The 19,669-nt window shown below is 31.6% G+C and overlaps 1 protein-coding gene across 2 annotated transcripts in view; it reads right to left on the bottom strand.

The window, feature by feature from the left end:
- Positions 1 to 4,683: 4,683 nt before the first annotated feature.
- TrissinR (Trissin receptor) overlaps positions 4,684 to 19,669 on the bottom strand; it is a 160,523-nt gene continuing 145,537 nt past the window's right edge. The window contains exons 8-10 of one of the 2 annotated variants that reach the window (XM_070107151.1): positions 18,920 to 19,230; positions 5,540 to 5,759; positions 4,684 to 5,227 (exon numbers count right to left, since the gene is read on the bottom strand). In XM_070107151.1, the coding sequence (XP_069963252.1) occupies positions 5,177 to 5,227; positions 5,540 to 5,759; positions 18,920 to 19,230 (582 nt within the window). In that variant the 3' untranslated portion in view covers positions 4,684 to 5,176. Of the gene's footprint in view, positions 5,228 to 5,536; positions 5,760 to 18,919; positions 19,231 to 19,669 lie in introns of both variants that reach the window. The other variant, XM_070107150.1, reaches the window with a different exon arrangement.

Raw genomic sequence — 19,669 nt, forward strand, 5'->3', positions numbered from 1 at the left:
TAAAGTAAAAGATTCACACTTTTTAGAATATGTTCCATATACTTATATTGTTTAGGAAAGTGTATACGGTATACACCTAATAGGGTCGTCGGCATTTCTTTCTGACTGTTTTAAATTTCAGGGTATACAAAAAATGTTAAGTAAATAAATTATAAATATCTATGTATGAAAAATTTATATATATGCATATGCGGTATGATGGCTCGATACTGACCTTCAAAACGCATGTGCAGCATCTCAATAATTTTTTGTCTTAATAAACACAACAACAAGCTTTAGTATACTCTATAACTTGCTTTATTTGGTCGCTTTATGTAGTAGACCTTTTTTTCACCTACTTTCTATGCTGCATTCCCTACATAAATACATACTAGTCCTATTAGCCTCACTGCCTCCAATTCCCTTTCACATCTGCAAACGAAGACTTGGTTAGCTAACAAGCATCACCACACAAAAATTTACATGCATTCAGACAACAGCAGTCAATATTGTGTGATGCATTGCTCTGTTGTGGCTTTAAGTTTCCAAAAATTTTGCTACGCAAGCAATTTTCTAAATAGCTTACGAACTTTTCTGCTTGCTGGTTAGCTTTTGAAATTTAAAAAAATCATCTTTTATAAAAATTTGCTTTTTTTTTAGCAAGAAACTGCACCTTGATACACACACACTTATATAACTACATACTATGTATACATATATATGTATAATAGTAACTATGCAAGTTTATGTTTATTTCGCTTTACTCTGTGGTCAAACGATTTTCATTTTGATTTATCTGCTTTTTCTAATTTATCTGCTTTGCTGCAGTTTCAATGCAAATCCGTCTTATGCGACGCAGCCAGGCGATCAGAGTAGCAACTCTCATTGCTTTAACTGGTTTATTTTCTTCATATTTTGCTTATGCTGCACTTTTTACACAAACTATATCGGTATATAAAGGAGCAGACGTTGCATACATATGTACCTATGTGTGAAGAGCTGCTCAAAGCTGTAAGTGCTGACAAATAAGCTGCCGGCCATTTTACTACAGTTTTAGTAAGTATTGTGCAATAAATAAAGCAATATTTAATAATTTGTATGATGAATTTTCATTTCTAAGCATTTATATCAGCATTTGATTATTTATATGCAATGTTGCTTTCTGAAGTTTGCAATCACTTAAATAATATGAATTGGCAGCAATTGAGCACTGTTTTTGTAGGGATTTAAGAAAAAATTTTGTGACAACAATTAAAAAATACTAAACAGATATATGCTGAAAAGTGATTGTAATGGTTTTGAGCAGAGTAAGTCAAGGAACATAAAATTATTTATAAAAGTATTCTAGTTAAGACATAAAAAAAAAATTAATTAAAAAATAAAAGCAGCTAATTTTTTTCATATTTCGATAGCAAAAATATCTACTTAAAGGAATTTTAAAAATAATGCAGAAGTTTAAGAGTCGTGGCAACTCGGCCGGTTTAGTGTCAACTTAAAATTTTGTACGCATTTTGCACGAAAATACTTCTTTCGCTGCGATCATGATAACTCAAGTTCTAATCAGTCGATTTATTTAAAACATGATATTCGCTAAAAACCTTTTATTTCTCAATTTTTTAATTTGTAATATTTAAACAAAATCAAAATACTAAAAAAAATTGCGAAATCAACCTTTATTTTTGAGTAGATATGATTTTATGCAAAAAATAGTTTATGTTAGTTCATAGCATAATATCATTCGTACCTATCACCTATCAGGAATCCGTCATTGTTTTAAATTCCAAAAAGAGTTGAAGTCGTGGCAACGAGGACTTGAAATATAAAGAGTTTTATAGGTACAAGAGTAAACATTTAAAAATAGGCGTGACACCACCCAACTTTTGTGTGAAATACTATATCTCATGAACTGGAGATACTTGACCAATTTCAACCAAGTTTAGTGTATACCCAAACATTTCTATCAAACACTGTGAAAATGGTTGAAATCTAATGACAACCATGCCTACTTTCCATATAACAAACTTCTGCATTCTACCTGTTCTTTCACTTTACAGTATACAAATCAAACATCAATGAAATTATCAGAAAAAAATTTTGCACAAACAGTGCTCTCAAGCTGTTTAATCTTATGCCAAAAATTATCGTTATTGGACTATAAATTTTCAAGAATCCAGACACCAAATATGTGAACAGCAGTGCATATGTTTGAGTTTTTTATGGAACATATCGGTTAATCTGTGAGTTTTAGTTGTGAAATTCAAGGTGAATATTTTTGTGATGACAGCATGCGCTTGTGTCAAAAATGGTTAAGGTGGGGTCAATACATCACTTAGCCCCCATATACCTGACATAAATATTTTCAAACTTCCGGTTAAAATATAAGAAATCTTAATACAATTCAGCAAGTATGGTATCTCTTTATAATAATAGTGTATCATTTCGCCTGTGATTATAAAGAATGGTTGCAATACTTCCTGCTTTTTATTAAAATATATATACACCAAAAACCCGTTTATCGCTTTACCTTGCGAGCATATTAAATTGTCGGTCACATCCGGACTTAGCCCTTCCTTACTTGTTAATTATTACTTTCCTCTTCCGCAAAATAAATATTCAACGATATGATTTTTAATATTGGCAATAAAATTGTTAATTATTTTATTCAATAAAAGAGTATATTATGTACACCTTGTATAATATGAATTAATTTTAGCTATTGAATCTCAGAGATAATCGCATTTTTTATTTTTACAATAACTATATTATATACATTAATTTTCTTCTTCATTATAAGCTATTGTGCATATTACATTGTATTTACACAAATACAATAAATTTTTTATATATTTATATATACATAATTTATTAAAGCATTAGCCTAGTCTAAGTTTTCTTCTGCGCATTAGCTTTTCACAAGACAAAAAATTTCACATACCATATTATTCTTGTTTTGTTGTTGTTGTTTAGTATTGTTTGTAAAAAAAATAAAATCAAAACGTTTGTTATAAATATTGCACTAAAAATATTATTTTGTTCCTATTATGTTAATATTTTTAAACTCTTTGAAACTTTTTTAGCAAAGTAAATATTAAACAAATTTTTATTAGTTTTTTAAAATACCTTAAATTTTAAATAATATTTTTTACGAATACCCTTTTAATATAAATAAAAAAAAAAATTTAAATAAAAAAATTTACACTAACAAATTTTAGTGTACTTTAGATATCGGTGATGCTTATTGAAAAATTTTGGATTCTCTTACTCCCGTCGCAGTTCTCCAGGAGCACTTACGAAAAAAGGTGTCTGGCGATGAAGAAAATTTTTGTATTCATCCTAAATCCAAATAGTCAAAACTTTGATTTCTGACAAAATGGCGGTTTCCCAAAAGATAGTCAATTGAAAAAATTTGCATTTTAGAGTAGCTTAAAAATATCGAAATTCTTTTTGAAAATCGTATTCCTTCAGTCATTACGTGACAAGTATATCTAAGAAGTCGTGTGAAAATTTCAAGCCGATTAGTCCAGCTTCAAAACCATGATAACAATATGAAGACTAAAGTCCAGCTTAGGGTTCATAGTAATTTCCAAATCAAGAAAGTTAAAATTGCTCTAGTATATAGTTTCTTATTACATAAGGAAAGTGGTGCACAGACCTACGGGAAACGCACATCGTTTTACATTTTTTGAGATTCAATGGCAAATCATTTCTATCCCACCAAGCAACAAACACCTTTCATCAATTGCTGTATATAATTTTCAAAGTTTTTCGTCGTCGGCATATAATAAAATATAACAATAATTTAAAGCATTAGCCGAGTTTAACTACTTTTGCACAACTATGGTTTAAGGATTCGTTGTTTTTGTGAAGTTTACTTTTTTTTAATTTCATTTGTTCATTTAGTTTTTATTATTTTATTTTATTTTATTTACTTATTTTTATTTATATATTTATTTTGTTTTCTTTTACTTTATTTTATTGTACTTCATCTTATTTTATTTTTTTAATTTTATTTTTTTTGTTTTTTAATTTAATTTAATTTTATTTTAATTTATTTTATTTTATTTTTATTTATTTTATTTTTATTTATTTTATTTTATTTTTCTTCTTTTTATTTTATGTTATTTTTTTATTTTTATTTTTTTTTATATTTTATTTCAAATTAATTTAATTTAATTTAACTTAATTTCATTTATTTTAATTCAATAAAGAAGAATTTAAGTCAATAAAATAATAACTGAGTATAAAAACTATTAATTATTTTTCATTTTTTAAGTATTTTGTTTTAAGTATTTTTTAAGTGATATCACAATCAGCGTTCGTTCATTCATATTAAAAAAAAAGTTAATTAAAAAAAATTAACATCTTAATATAATCACACCTACATGCTTCTAAATGCTTAATTACTGCTCCAAATTTGCTAAGATATGTCTCATCTATAGAAATCAGCAATAACTCCAAGTAAATAACCAAATAAAAGAATTAATTAGCTAATTTAATCACGTAATTTAATTACGTACTTTATAACTGTATATACACTAAATGCAAAATTAATCCTGTAGCTAATTTACAAGCAAATATATGTTTTTAAAAATATATATTTACATTTAAATACTCTTATAATCATACATATGTATATGAGTAATCATAAAAATATTTACATTCTTAATTACTAGTACTTAATTACATTAGTTGTCAGTACTGAATTACATTAATTAATAGTATTTAATTACTAGTAATTTAGTTTAATTTACTAGTATTTAATTATATTATCTGTTTTTAAAATGCTATTAAGTTATACTATATTATTTTTCATAAATATCAAATATTTAGTTTATGCCAAAAACCGTTATCACTAATCACCTCTGAAGCTTCGAAAACATCACATTGATAAAAATGTTGCTTAAATCTGCATAATTACAAGAAAAAGCTATAGCACAGCAACTGTTTGTTTGATTTTCACTTCAAATTCGAAGAGTTCTTATATCGTAAGGTAGAAAAAATAAAGAATTGCAAAGCAAAGCACTAACAAAAACAGTTGAGTTTGCCTTGAAACCCACAATACAATAATTATTTGTCAACAGAGGTACAAATACATATACATATATATATGACTAGTAGGTATATGCAGCGATCGGTGAAAAGCTTACGAGGCTGTGCCAAAAGCTTGCCGTTGTATGCGAACGCGACGAATGGGTCATCATAGCTGTTCGTTGCCAATATGCGTTGTGTCGGTTGGTAGCGAGTGAGTCTAGAAGATTTCGTAAAAATGGCATAAAGGATTTGTATATAGTTGTTGGGAGGGTGTGTTTGGTAACGGTAGCAGGATGAGCGAAAGGTTTGAAATTAATGCAAAAGTGCAAATAAAATGCGAGTGCAGTTGCCAGATTGTCATAAATCATAAATGTGGTCAAGTGTTTTTTTTTGGTTGCCAATAATTATGAGTGATTTCCTCTTTTCTTCGTACTTAATATCCATAATATACAAATTTTGTTTGTGTTTTTTTATGTTCATTAAATTTTTTTCTTATTTTTCACGCATATTCCGCTTTTATACCAACTACCTGCAATGCCACACGCTTGTGATGCATCGATGAATTCGACGATGATTTGCCTTTGCCCTTCTTCCAAGAACACAATAGCAGCTCCTTCATGCCTTTGCGAAAATTGCGGCTTAGAAAGGCGTAGAGCAACGGATTAATGCCCGAATTGAAATAGGTGACGAGGAAGGTGAGCGGTGTGAGTAGCGCATTGAAATTCGAATCACCGCGATATGAACGTGACCTGATGGAGTAAATAGGAGAAAAGGCGTTTTAGCAATAAGGAGAATTGAAATTCATAAATAGGGCACGAGTGACGCAAATAAATGTTCGCGAGTGGGTGATGGTAAAATATAATTAAAAATTAAAAATTTAAATTTAATGTGAGAAAATGTGAATGAAGGCATATAATACAAAATTTGTTGAGTTTTCAGATACGAATAACCAAGGCTTTGAGACGATAGTACACATTTTTCACAACTGTCAGTCGTAGTGCTATATTTTTGAGTTTACTGCATAATTATTATACCAAGACTGGGTGTATTAAACTTGCCACGAATTTTGAAATAAACAGAAGGAAACGTCAGATATACTATAAAGTATATATGTAGGTGTATAAATGATCAGACGACGGGCTCTTCTTCATTTAGCTCTGACCGTCTTCTGAGGGACCAGCAGTTTTTAAGATATCGAACTTAAATTTCACACACATTCTTTTCTTCCAAAGAAGCTGCTTATCTCAACAGTTTTGATTTATGATCAAAGCGCTTCATAGATACATGCGATTTTCTTGATTCATATTACAAAGGGCCGGTGTTTTAACCCTACAATTAGGGTCCTCATAATTCAACGCGGGATCACCACCGAAACCTTACCAAACTCATTAACAGCATAAAAGTCAAATCCTCTTGAAATGAGCATAGGTATACAATGGCATATCATCTAAATTTCTCATGACGTTCTGCAGATTATGTGAAAGTTTTATAAACCTTCGCAACGATTACTGGTGCATGAAAAGTACAAGTATGTTAAGATAGATGTATTTGAATTAATGAGACTGCGAGTTTAGTGAGTGAAAACCAGACTATGCAAATATGTTGGTTAGACTATACTATATATCAACTATAGTAATATAATATAAGGTTGTCATATATCTCCCTTCCGCTTTTTTGTCTTTTGAATTTCGCGGCTATGTACAAAGCGCTACAGAGCTCGTATCTGGCAACACTATACATAATTTGAAAGGTCTTGACATAACCTACAAAACAACGCTATGCATGATTAGTTTGGATATTGCGTTCAACAGTTAGACGTGTAAACATGGAGTTCACTAACGCCGAAATTCGCGCTATTTTAAAGTTTTCCTTAGTTAAAGGCAAATCCGCTAGAGAAACGTTCCTTGAGATTAATGGTATTTTGGGGGATGGTACTCTATCACTTCGAACCGCGGAGGAATGGTTTCGACGATTCAGAGCCGGTGAAAACGACACCATGGATAAGCCAGCCGGCGGAAGACCTGTGACGACAAATACCGATCAAATCATGGAATACATCGAGTTAGACCGGCATATGGCAACTCGTGACATCGCCCAGGAGATGGGAGTTAGTCACCAAACCATTTTGAACCATCTGCAGAAGGCTGGATACAAAAAAAGTTTGATGTTTGGGGGCCGCATATTTTGACGCAAAAAAACCTTCTGGACCGAATCAACGCCTGCGATATGCTGCTGAAACGGAACGAACTCGTCCCATTCTTGAAGCGGATGATGACTGGCGATGAAAAATGGATCACATACGACAATATCAAGCGAAAACGGTCGTGGTCGAAGGCCGGTGAATCGTCCCAAACAGTGGCCAAGCCGGGATTGACGGCCAGGAAGGTTCCGCTGTGTGTTTGGTGGGATTGGAAGGGAATCATCCACTATGAGCTGCTCCCATATGGCCAGACGCTTAATTCTACCATCTACTGCGAACAACTGGACCGCTTGAAGCAGGCGATCGACCAGAAGCGTCCAGAATTGGCCAACAGGAAGGGTGTAGTGTTCCACCAGGACAACGCCAGACCACACACTTCGTTGATGACTCGTCAGAAGCTACGGGAGCTCGGATGGGAGGTTTTATCGCATCCACCATATAGCCCGGACGTAGCGTCAAGTGATTACCACCTGTTCCTGTCCATGGCGAATGCCTTTGGTGGTGTGAAGTTGAACTCAAAAGAGGCTTGTGAAAAGTGGCTGTCCGAATTCTTCGCAAATAAAGAGGGGGCTTCTACGAGGAAGGTATTATGAAGTTGCCGTCTAGATGGAAACAGATCATCGAACAAAACGGCGCATATTTTAACTAAATCCGATCACTGTAACACTTTTTATAAAGCATTGAATGAAGAGCAAAAAAGCGGAAGGGAGATATATGACAACCTTATATGTATTAAGCGCAGTACTTGGATGCCAACTTTTTCTTTTGTGGGCAGTCAAGCCTTATTTTTTGCTTCGGATTAAGGCTTACTCGCAAAACCATACATCTGCGAATCGCAGCTGAATCGCAACAAACTCGAGTGATGCCTGAAGCTTCAGCTTTATTACTGGTGATAAAAGTGAGTTACTTTGGAAGGTACTTTTGCATTCAACTTATAATCCGAATCGGACATCAAGTGATTACTACCTTTTCCCGTCTATGGCGAATGATTTTGCTGCTGGTAAGTTCAGCTCATGAAAAGCTCATAAAAATCGACTGTATTAGTTTTCTGCCAATAGGTAGGAGTGTTTCTATGAGAATTTAATTATGAAATTACCCTCAAAACGAAAACAATTCATCAAACAAAGCGGTGCATATTTGACCAAAATCGAATCATTTTAACTAAAAAATATTATCTTCAATTTAATGCAAATTTAATACAAATTTACTTAACCTTATATACATATATAAATATATACACATATGGTACACATATATATATATTGATTTTTCAACTGCACCACCTCTAAAAACCTGCGATTATTTATGACGTTAGTTATTTAATTTTTCATTTTGCGCCATCAGCTTACTACAGCACGTAAAGTGAGCAAAGTATACGAGTATATCATCTCTTTGTCGAAGTGAGAAATCAAAAGTTTTCTTTGCCATTGGCCATTTATATGCGACAGCTGCAAAAAGTTCGATGAAATACTTTGAAAATGCAATTTCGCAAGTAACATGTTAAAGAATTGTCCAAACGCACATATAATGCACACATACAGATACACAATCACATACGCTAAAAGCAATAAAAAGTTCTACTCAAACTTGCACCACACAAATTCGCAATGCCATTGGTTTTTATAGCACGAACTTATATCAATTGAATATAAAAAGTAAATTTTTACAGAAATTATTAAAGAAAGTAGAGCGCTTTAATAACAGTACATATAAGTGATAGTGATATACAAGTAGTGTGCACAAAATAAAAGTAAATAAGATAGTATTTTTAAAATATATATTATAAAATAAATATAATATATTTATAAATATATAGCTAAATACAGGGTGTCCCAAAGTTAACGCAAAAATTAAAATTGCCACCATTTATGTAGTAAAGTGTGAACAACCCTAAAAAAGGGAAAGCTGACAGTTTAGGCGCCCTTTTAAAAAAAATGTGTACACTATATATTTATTTTATTAGTACAATAAAAATTATATATTGTTGAGTAGTAAAAAAAAGTTTTGTAGAGTTTATACCATGTTCCAACAAAAATTTGAAAGGATTTTATTACATTTAATCTACTTACTAATCTAGACTGTCTTCATTGCCGTGGGAAATTTAAAAAATAGCTGTTTTTGGACCAACCGATCGAAACTGTTGCATTTTTTCTCGCCTAAACTCTATTAGATCGGCTTCGGCAGCCTTACTCCTGATTACCCTCCTTTTTTTGATGCTATTTTATGCCATTTTCACTTATTTACTTGAAATTGCTTTAATTTTTTACATTATGCTTTTTTGTTAGTTTAATTTTTTTTTCCACTTTGGCTGTTTGGAGTGTCTAAATCAGCTGTAATAATCTGTACTGACAAACAGATGGCGCTAAATCAGAGTCGCACAGGTAGTTTTCGTGTAGATTAGCTTCAAATCTCCTTGGTGACGAGATTAACAAGTGCAATTTTTTATGACGAAATCTTGCTAAATCTAGTACATTTGACACTTGCTTACCGAATGAGTTGGCTAGACACCTCAATTGAGCAAAATTTTCAGCATGAGACGTCATTTAACTCAAAGTGCATATGGTGGAAAACAGCATGGAAGAGTGAGAAATTGTCAACATGCAGTACTTTAACGACAAAAATGCTAAAATAAATTGATAAAAGCTGAGCTCTCTCTCAGAGGAAAGAGAGCGCATATTGCCCACAATCCCCAAGTAGCTCGTCCAGTATTTTGGCATCAACAGAACCATTTTGTGAATAGTCAAATTTGTTTCACTATAAAAGAATATTGCCGGCCAACTGTCCACCTCACTTCGAATACGGTATCCTATCAAACAATCGTCGTCTGTTGGCAAAACCACTGCCACCAATATCTCAGATACGACTTCTCCTGATTTCTCTGTTAATTAAAAAGCAATTTTTACTTGTATGTTAGCAAACATCGGGACATTGACGAGTTCAAAGCAAACATTTATACTGAAACCATTATTTTAGTATAAACTGAGATGCACGCAAAAGTAATAGAAAATGGTAAAGAGCACCAAGAAAGACGTTCACTTAATTAATGTTTTATATAATAACAAAAAAGAATACCCTTCAAAATACAAAAGTTTCCAGTTTGTATGGCAGCAATAACTATACTAGTCCGATCTGAAACATTTTTTTCGCATATCGTATTTTCGACGGTAGTTAAAGCTTACAAACCGAATCAATATATTGCGCATCCTGTATATGTGTAAAAATTGCATATATAAACTTTATACATAGAAAAACAGGTAAAGCAATATTTGTAAAAAAATTCTACCACACTAAAATCCATCATGAATGTAGTGAACTCACACATTTAAATGCTCCATACCTTGAAGGCAAGTTGAAGCTGCAACCAACTCCGTAAGGTAACGTAATGGAGAGATCTTCGGTATTGAGATGCAAATATGCATTCTACCGTCTCGTTATAACAGCATTCATAAGAGATTCCACTTCACAAATGTCATCCCACACAAAAAATAAATAAATATTAAAAAATAAATGCGCTAAAAATATTTGGTTTCTCCTAGAAGATTCAGTGTAACCAAATACTCTTTCAAATTCGTATAAAATACATATCACATTTTAGCTTTATGTCACTCTAAAAATAAGCAAATAGTCACGCAAAGAGTCACCCGCCACCGCAACGCGCTCTCTTTAACCAGCTTTGCTTTTCGTTCTGTGGCAAAAAAAAGTTTTTGTGGAAATAGAATTCTTAGCCAGAGTCACTTTCCACTTTCGGAAAATGAAATAAACAACTTTCAACATTTTTCTCACACACACTTAGCCGAAGTTATTGCGTCACGCAACAAATGCTTCCCGTGCATATAAATTGAGTTTAGCTTTCCAAGTCACCTTATATAAAGTTGAGTTGTGTGTGGCTGCAACATGGTTGCATGAAATGCGTATGTGTTATATAAAATTAAAAGTTACGTGATCTTATCAAAACGTCAAGTGTTACTTTACTGTGGTATTTATTTTTCACTTTGCTTTATACTGACTACCATTTTGGTTATACCAAAACCAGAATAAAGCTTTCAACTTATGCTTTAATTACTCTACTTAGTTTTTCCGGCTTAGTGGTTAATGGTTAATATAATTGATTATTTTAAAGCACATTTTCATATTGGTTGGAGGAATTTTTATATTCTAAAGTTATACCTATTATATTTCAGAGCCTATCGCATAAGTTTAAGGTTCGCAAAATTTGTAAATCTCCAAATAAAAATCTGTCTATAAACTGTTAACTCTCGTAAGCACATATTCACCATATTTTAGGCAAATATACTAGAATTTTATTGAACTTGATAGAGTCATCTTCATTATAAGTTCGCTCGTTAGTATTTAACTCTTTAAATGCATTTTTTAGTAGTACCGAAGATTCAAAAGAGAAAAGATTGTTCTGAAGCCAGTTTGGATTATTTTCTTTAACAGAGAATGCCTAGATGCAGGTCGACCAAATAACGATCGACTGCATCAAATCCTCCAAAGTAAACCTATAGTAACAAAATAGTGCAGAAAGTGTGATTTTTTTCGGCAGAGAAAGAGAAATAAAACTAGTAAAGTAAAAAAAGTGAAAATCTTCGTAAAGCAGCGATCGGCATGAGAGCAACTACGACTGTGTGCACGAGATTAAAGACACCCAGTGAGAACTGTGTAAGACCATGTTCACATGAGGGAGTCATTTTTGTCACCCAAATCGGTTTTTGTTTGTGAAAAGACGACAAGGAGAGACTAAGGGACCGTGTTGTTCGTGCTCGGGTGGCACGGCTATATGAAGAATTTGAGAAAGTGATATGAATGAAAATGCAAAAAAATGTCCGACTCAAGATATCGTACTGATGTCGCTCGTATGAACGCAATGAGCGACACCAAACGCGAATTTGCCAATAATGAGCAATAAAAAGGAAAGAAATAGCTATCAAGAATCTTATGCTTTTCGGATGACAATAAGATGCACAAACATGCAGTTACAAATTAAAAATGTACATTATATCTGATCAAATTTGACCCGGACTGGTCCTTTACTACTGCGAGCGTAAACTAAATCAATAAAATATTTTCTTTAAATTGTTACCATCATTCGAGTATTCGAATGGCAGTGAAGGTCGTGAGGTCATCCAATCATCTCTGTTAATCACGATAACATCGAAAAAGTTATAGGAACCGTGCTTAAAAATCGTCCTATTGACAAAAAAGAGATAGCGTAGGATCTCAACATATTTTATGGATCAACCTAACAAATTTTGGTGAATATTTTCAGTTAAAATGTCAGACTGTTATCAAAAGACCGAGAAAACAAAAATTCGCTGAAGTCACCTAAGTTCATCCCATCCGAGGCTTATTACATATGTATGGAAAACTGAATGAAGTTGGTTTGCTTGTATTGACACAGGAGTCTTTTTTGAAGGCGATAATAAAGATATATATTAAAGTACGTGAAAATGTAGTTTTTCTTTGTCAGTCCGAGTCAAATTTCATCAGATACCATAGATACAAAAAAAACTTTCTCTGTCAATATTCTGAGAATGTTAAAAAAGATATTAAATCTCAGCAAAGTTTAAACACCACTAATCAACATTAAAGCACCCAAAATAACCAGCAGATTTTAAAAGGAAAATCGACTCGTTACAGACTTAAATTCACAGCATAAAAACAACGCATCAAATTCAGTATAAGCATACATATATACAAATTTTACAACTCTATGTGTGTTATAGCTATGTCATTTCAATTCCCCAAGATTTCCAAAATTCTATTTTTGCATTTTCACTTTACTCAATGCTTCATACAGTCGTACTTCTTCTCTCTCGTCCGAATGTCCATACTGACATGCTTACTCGACCCACTTGCCGCTATGCACTCCTCTCCAGCAATTTCCAACTTAGACGCAATGGCACTAAAGTGCGTTTTTCTATAATTTACTTCAAATCTCAAATGCCCTTAAAATGCACTTTTTCCTAAGCACACCTGAAAACTTAGCAATTATGCAACATTTTATGTATAAGTGTATGAAATAACTGTGTTTGTGTGTTAGAGTGGATAAGTTGGACAGGGTGACTTAGCCAAGAGCATATGCATTTGCTTTTTTTCTCTCTCCCTCCTTTTTTGGACAACTTTCATGTTCAACTTTAAAATTATGTAGAATAATTCTAAAAATTATTTGGAATTTAACGGAACCAAAGAAAACGGACGTTTTAATATTTTCAAAAAAAAAAACTTGTTGAAAAACGTGTTCCATATAGAGCTAGTTTTTGCTAACTCAAGTTTTAAAGTTTATAAGGGATCTTTCTTAGATTTTGAAATCAATTATAATCCAAAGTTTTCATGATCATCCATTTAAGATATATTTTCTCACTAGAACAAAAAGGAGTTGATCTTATGGAGCTTTTCAAAACATTAACAACCAAAGAATCCGAATGAGGTCCCTTCCTACGGGACGTGTTAGAACATTATAAGCAAAGAAATCTTGTTTAAAAGCCATTACACCGATCAAAAAATCTTTCATAATTTATCAGAATATTTTAGTCAACTATATTTCTTTAAATATAGAATCGTCTTTATTGTTTAAAAAGCAAGATAAATTTAGACTAAATAGGTGACTGGAGTTCAAGTGAAGCTAAGCAACAGTTAATCAGACAAGCTATACAACATCTGCAGATCTTATTGGGGTTTCCAAATGAGATTATTTGTTTGAATTTGTAAAAATTTGCGATATTCCATCCTTTGTTAGAAGATCGTTATTTCTTCTAGAAAGATAACTTGTTTTGTCTACTAACAATCACAAAATATCCAAAGCTTTCTCTAAAGCTTCCCAAAAAATTCACATTTAAAGACTTATACCCCGATTTATGCGATTCAAAAATATAGTATAAAGATAGAAATTAATGTGAATGAAAACTCCACTGCCGCTATTCCTACATACCACAGTCAAAATCACGGTACATCAATACACAAATACACACATAATAAGTAGGAAAATGTCAAATGTCAAAGGGTGAGCTCCGAACCAGCGGCTGTCAATGACGAGCCACACTTGAAACTTAATTGTGTGAAATTACTGGGTAATTAAATCCAATTACTCAGGTGTGAATCCACCAAAAGGCAGCCGAAAAGCAACAAACAAACACTAATAAACGAATAAATGAATGAATAAAAGAGTTAAAATAATCAAAAGCAATGAGAGGTGAATGAATTAATGCGAAATGCACGCGAAATATAAAACAAAAGGAGGCGAAGAAAAAAAATTAAAAAACGATAGCAAGCAAGGACTGTGCAAACTCGTACAACCTATACAAGTAGATACATAAATATGTACGAATATTTGTAACGGCACAGTTTCTTTCAAAAGTCTGAAAAAGAATTTTAAATACTGGTATATCTTTTGAGTCAGTGTACTTCAATGGTAGGGTGCATAAATAATTGCACTGCGGATATTTTTAGCAATAAACTGTTGTATAAAGTGAATGAGGAAGCTATTTGAATATGTAAATTATTAAAGGATTTATTTAAAAATAAGGAAATTAGCGTTTGAACCATGTTAATTAACTTATTCCCTATAAAAAATTCCGTAAAAATTAAGCAGCATTTTATTTGAAACATGCTATCAAATTCTGAAGTCTAAAATTTCTATAAACTAAAAATTTCGAAAGGTGATATCAAAAGAAATATTTTAAAATATTTTAGAAAAAAATTTAAAACTAAAAAAAAATATTTCAAAAATAAAATAAATTTAAAAAAAGTAAAGAACTAAAAATATAAATATATTAAAATTTTGAAATTAACAAAATTAAATAGTATATATCAAACAAAAATTTATTTTTCTTTATATTGTATTTTAAATTTTAAATAAACTTTGTATTGAAAAATACTAATTTTGAATAAAAAAAAATATAAATAGAAAAGTTAGAATTAATGTGTTTATTTTTAATTTTTTCCTTTGCAATTTATTTTATTGACATTAAAAAACAAGTAATGTTTTAAAGAATAAATAATTTCTTTAAAATATTGCTTCTTTATTAGAAATTAATTATTCTTAAAAATATTGCTTATTTTTTAATGTCCATAAAATAAGTTAATTGTTCTTTAGAAATATTGCTTATTTTTTATTTTAATTAGTAACTTTGCAAATATATTAAGGAGAATAAAAAAATTATTTTATTGTAATTTAAATTGATAAATTGAAGAAACAAAAATGTTAGAATTTAATATACATCTTTTTATTTTTAAAATTTTTAATTAAGTTAAGATGAATTTTTAATTTAATTAGTACTTCTCATTTTCTTTAATTTTATAAAACTAATTATTATTGAAAAACTAAAAAGAATAAAAAACTATGAAGATATTTAAATAAATAAATTTTATACAAATTAAAAAATTAAGTTATTTAATTAAATGAATAATTATAATTTATTTAAATGTTTTTATATTTTCTCAATATTTTTTTTCTTAATACAAATTTTGTACAAAAATTAAAAAAGTATTTCAAAAAGTTAATTTTAATTATAATTTAAAACAATTAATAAATAAAAAAAAATTAAATGAAGTTAAAATTAAATTTTATTATACCCTGAACAAGATGTATTAAATTTGCCACAATGTAGCTATGTCCGTCTCGTAAACTTTCGTCTGTCTCCAAGAAGCTGCTTATTAGTCGAAACCAACGATATCGGACCACTATAGCACATAGGTGCCATACCTGACCATTTAAATTATAATTCTTGTATGGATTTTTTTTTAGCATGCTAACATCACTGATATTAAATTTGTATTAAAGTAAAAAATGTTATCCCGCAGCCAACGCCGATTTGCGTTCACTAACTACAACCACAATTATTATCTATAAAAATATAATTTCGCTTTCTCCTACTTCTCTATTTTCATTTCTTAAATCTTCATTAAATGGTTAATAAGAAACTGCAAATAAGAAATTCTAAAATTTTTCAGCTGAAAATTAAAAACTTGTACTCCATGCATCACCCTGCTTATTTCATGCACCGTGCCCAAATTACAAACAAAAGTAAGTAAAATGGTGCAAATTTTCATTTGTCGCGCAACATTTCTTTTACTCTCCCATTCATTCGTTCATTTATTTATTTATTCGCTCATTTATACGAAGTAGCACACTTAGTCAGTCAGCCATGAATTCATTTCGCCAATGAAATTTTTGTTCACTTCCGCGCCACAAGGAACAACTAAAGGAGGAAACAAACAACAACAAGAGTTGCATGCTGCAACTTGTGCATTTCGCGTTGCTCGCTGGCGTCGTGTTCAATGCATTATGTTTTGGTGAATCCAAAATTGCTCTTTCTCTTCTTGCTTGCTGCTTTTTTTGTTGTTATTTTCACCTGCTCACTTGTTTTCCGTCTACAGCCAGTTGTCTTTATTTACAGTTCATTAATTATTTTGTCAAGCAGTTTCATTTTCTGTCGGTTTTTGCTTTGGCTGTTTGCAAAAATATATACCGTTTTGCTGACTGTTTTGCGCTCATAGCTTGTTGCTCTTATTTTCGGGCTACTCAATGTAACCCATTCATGAGTGTCTTGTACATTTCTACGCTTCGTTGAATACAGTAAAGACCTGATTAATAATTATAATTTGAAATTTTAGAATCTTCGTTGTACTTGTGTGGTGTCTTCGGTATTATTTTGTGAAAATTCAATGCTTTACAAAACAAGTTTGTAATTTGAAATACAAGTACCTCGAACAACATGGAAATTATAAGGCTATGGATATAGTGTAACAGAGCCCAGATATTTATGAATCAAAAGCGACATATTTTTTGCATTAAATCGACAAGTAATAATTGTTAGATAAAGCTTAAATCAAATATACTTAAAAATAGTTCGCTTCTTATTATATAATATTTCAAAACACGGTTTATTTTCAAAGTTGTAGCCGTTTTCCAGTCATGGCAACTAGACCTGTTTAATCATAGCGTAAAACTTTAAACAAGTTTTTCTCGAATCTACTTTTTTCTATGCGGTCGCCACGATATATGTATCAAGCTCTAACTAGTCGAATTAGCTTTAAATATCCATCTATTATAAAAACCAAGAAACCTTGAAAATTTGTAATCTTTTTAAAAAATTCAAGAGAGTTGTAATATTATAATTAGTCAAAAAATCTAACTTAAATTTGGAGTAGCCGCATCTTTACGAAAATTTTTTTTGTCACTTTAGTTGATTTATACGACCACTAGCATAGAAACCGAAAGTTTTTTTAATATCTGAGCAGAATTATTTATTTACCCTTCGTATACAAAATTCATCCTACTGCTCTGAAAAACCATACATATAATTCAATTTGTGAAGAACTTTTTAACGAAAACTAGGCCTAGTCCTAGTAAAACATCAGTTCTACATAATTTTTTGGAAATTTGGTTGAACAAAAGAGCTTAACTCCAAATTATAAATTTTGCAATAAAACCCGGACGTGAATTAGTTAATTTAATAATGCCACTCTCGTATAAGCCCTAACGCCTTTTGGCAATAAGGGAGTGTGTGGCCTAGCGTCGTCGTGATAGAATACAACTCCTTTCCTGTTGGTGAAAGATGGCAGCTTCTGGGCGATTGCTTATTTCAGACAGTGTAATAGTTGGCAGTACAGGATCAGCTTATAGTACAAGTAGATGATTCCCTATCAATCCCAACAAACTTATAGTAAAACCTTCTGACCTTCAATTCTGGCTTGTCCATCGTTTGCATCAACCATACGGTTTTGCTTGATTTTATCGATATTTTCAACAATTTGTCATATAGCTACCAGATTATATTTACATATACAACGCAAGATACAGATTGCTTAAGTCATCTATTGGAAAAATAATGTGTTTCTTTTTACTTCACCTTATATATATTTATATAAACGAGGAATAGAACTACGTTTTAGATAAAATGTTCGGCAGTTGGCGCCACAGTCACATTATTGTCGAAAATTTAAAATTTGTTTCTAATATAATACTTTTGCTGTAAATATATGCAATAGTACAAGCTTTTGAGGTGTTCTATCGGTGAGTGTATTCTGAAGAACTTGTCCAATGGAAATAATTTCGGCAGGAGCATTTCAATTATAACTACTAGATTTGGAGTTAACGGAAATGAAATAATGATAAAGCAAGTGCATACATATTTCGAAGATCTCAAGAAAGTCTAATAGCCACCATTTATTTAATTCTAATAATAATTTGCACCCAATTGCGATATAAACTTCTCGCGATGTAGGAAATAAATTCTTATGGTCCACGATACGTTTACCCGCTGACTTATAATATTTGATCTAATTCGCTTTAATATTTTCCAATTATCAAATGTCACAGTTTTTCCTTTATTATATTTAATATGTCTTTCAAATATGTCGCACAACTCTCAGAATTCATTAATCAGCAAAGGCTGACTTATTAGGAGTTGAAAACTTGTTAGTCTACGCACAGTAGTTTGTCTGCATTAGCATTTTTATCTGCAACGCTAATGCACATTGACATACAAACAACTTGCGCAATATTATATTCTAATTTGGCGAAGTGTGCAGCGCATAAATTTCGCATTATCGCAAGGCAAAAAAGTAAGAAGTTCCCCGAAAGTCTGCTTAATGAACCGCAAAAGTGTGTTGTTGCATAATTTTCTCTCACTTTGACAACCGCTATTGCTTTTGGTATGTGTGTTTGGAATGCATATAAAATGTATGTATGTAAAGACCACTCACCAGTACTGCCACATTTTGCGCGCATGATATGGCAAATTGCACAGTGCAAATGTTAATACGAAAATGATGAGCATGCGCACCACGCCGCGCCTAGCGCGCAGCACATTATTCGACGAGTGCGACATGTGCGCAACGCGCGCGCGCTGATGCGGATGTGGATGCGCCGATGTATGATGATGATGTTGCATAAAACTACTTTTATGTGTGCTATTCATGCTGCCGCCACTGATGCCACCGCTGCTACCATTACCGTTGTTATTACTGCCATTGCGACAAGCCGATACGATGGGTCGTTCGGAGTCCAGTGAAACCTGAAATTAAGTTTTAATGTATAATTGGTTTTTAGTAAATAGAGTGCGTTTAAACTTATTTATGGTAGTTTTTATTTTTATATTTTCCAAAAAAATAAACTTTTTTCCGAAAAAAAATTAAAAAAATTTATTATAATTTTTTTATTTTTGAAAATATTTTCGTTTATTGTTTTTTAAATACGGGCTAATTTATTTTGTGATTTCTCGTATTCAACATGGCGTAAGCCTCCGAATGATAGAGACAATATTAAGACGCGGTACACATATGTTAAACTCTCATTGCTATTGCCTTTTCCAACTTCTGTTCATGAGGTCACAAACTAATTTATTTTTCTAACAAACGCACTCCAAGAAAACTCACGGTTCAAATTGTCGTATCTCAATTTCTATAATTTTCTATCAATCAAGTATAGACTGTGAAACCCACCTGACTGCATTC

This window comes from Bactrocera oleae, chromosome 3 (genome assembly GCF_042242935.1).
Source record: "Bactrocera oleae isolate idBacOlea1 chromosome 3, idBacOlea1, whole genome shotgun sequence".
Classification (NCBI taxonomy): domain Eukaryota; kingdom Metazoa; phylum Arthropoda; class Insecta; order Diptera; family Tephritidae; genus Bactrocera; species Bactrocera oleae.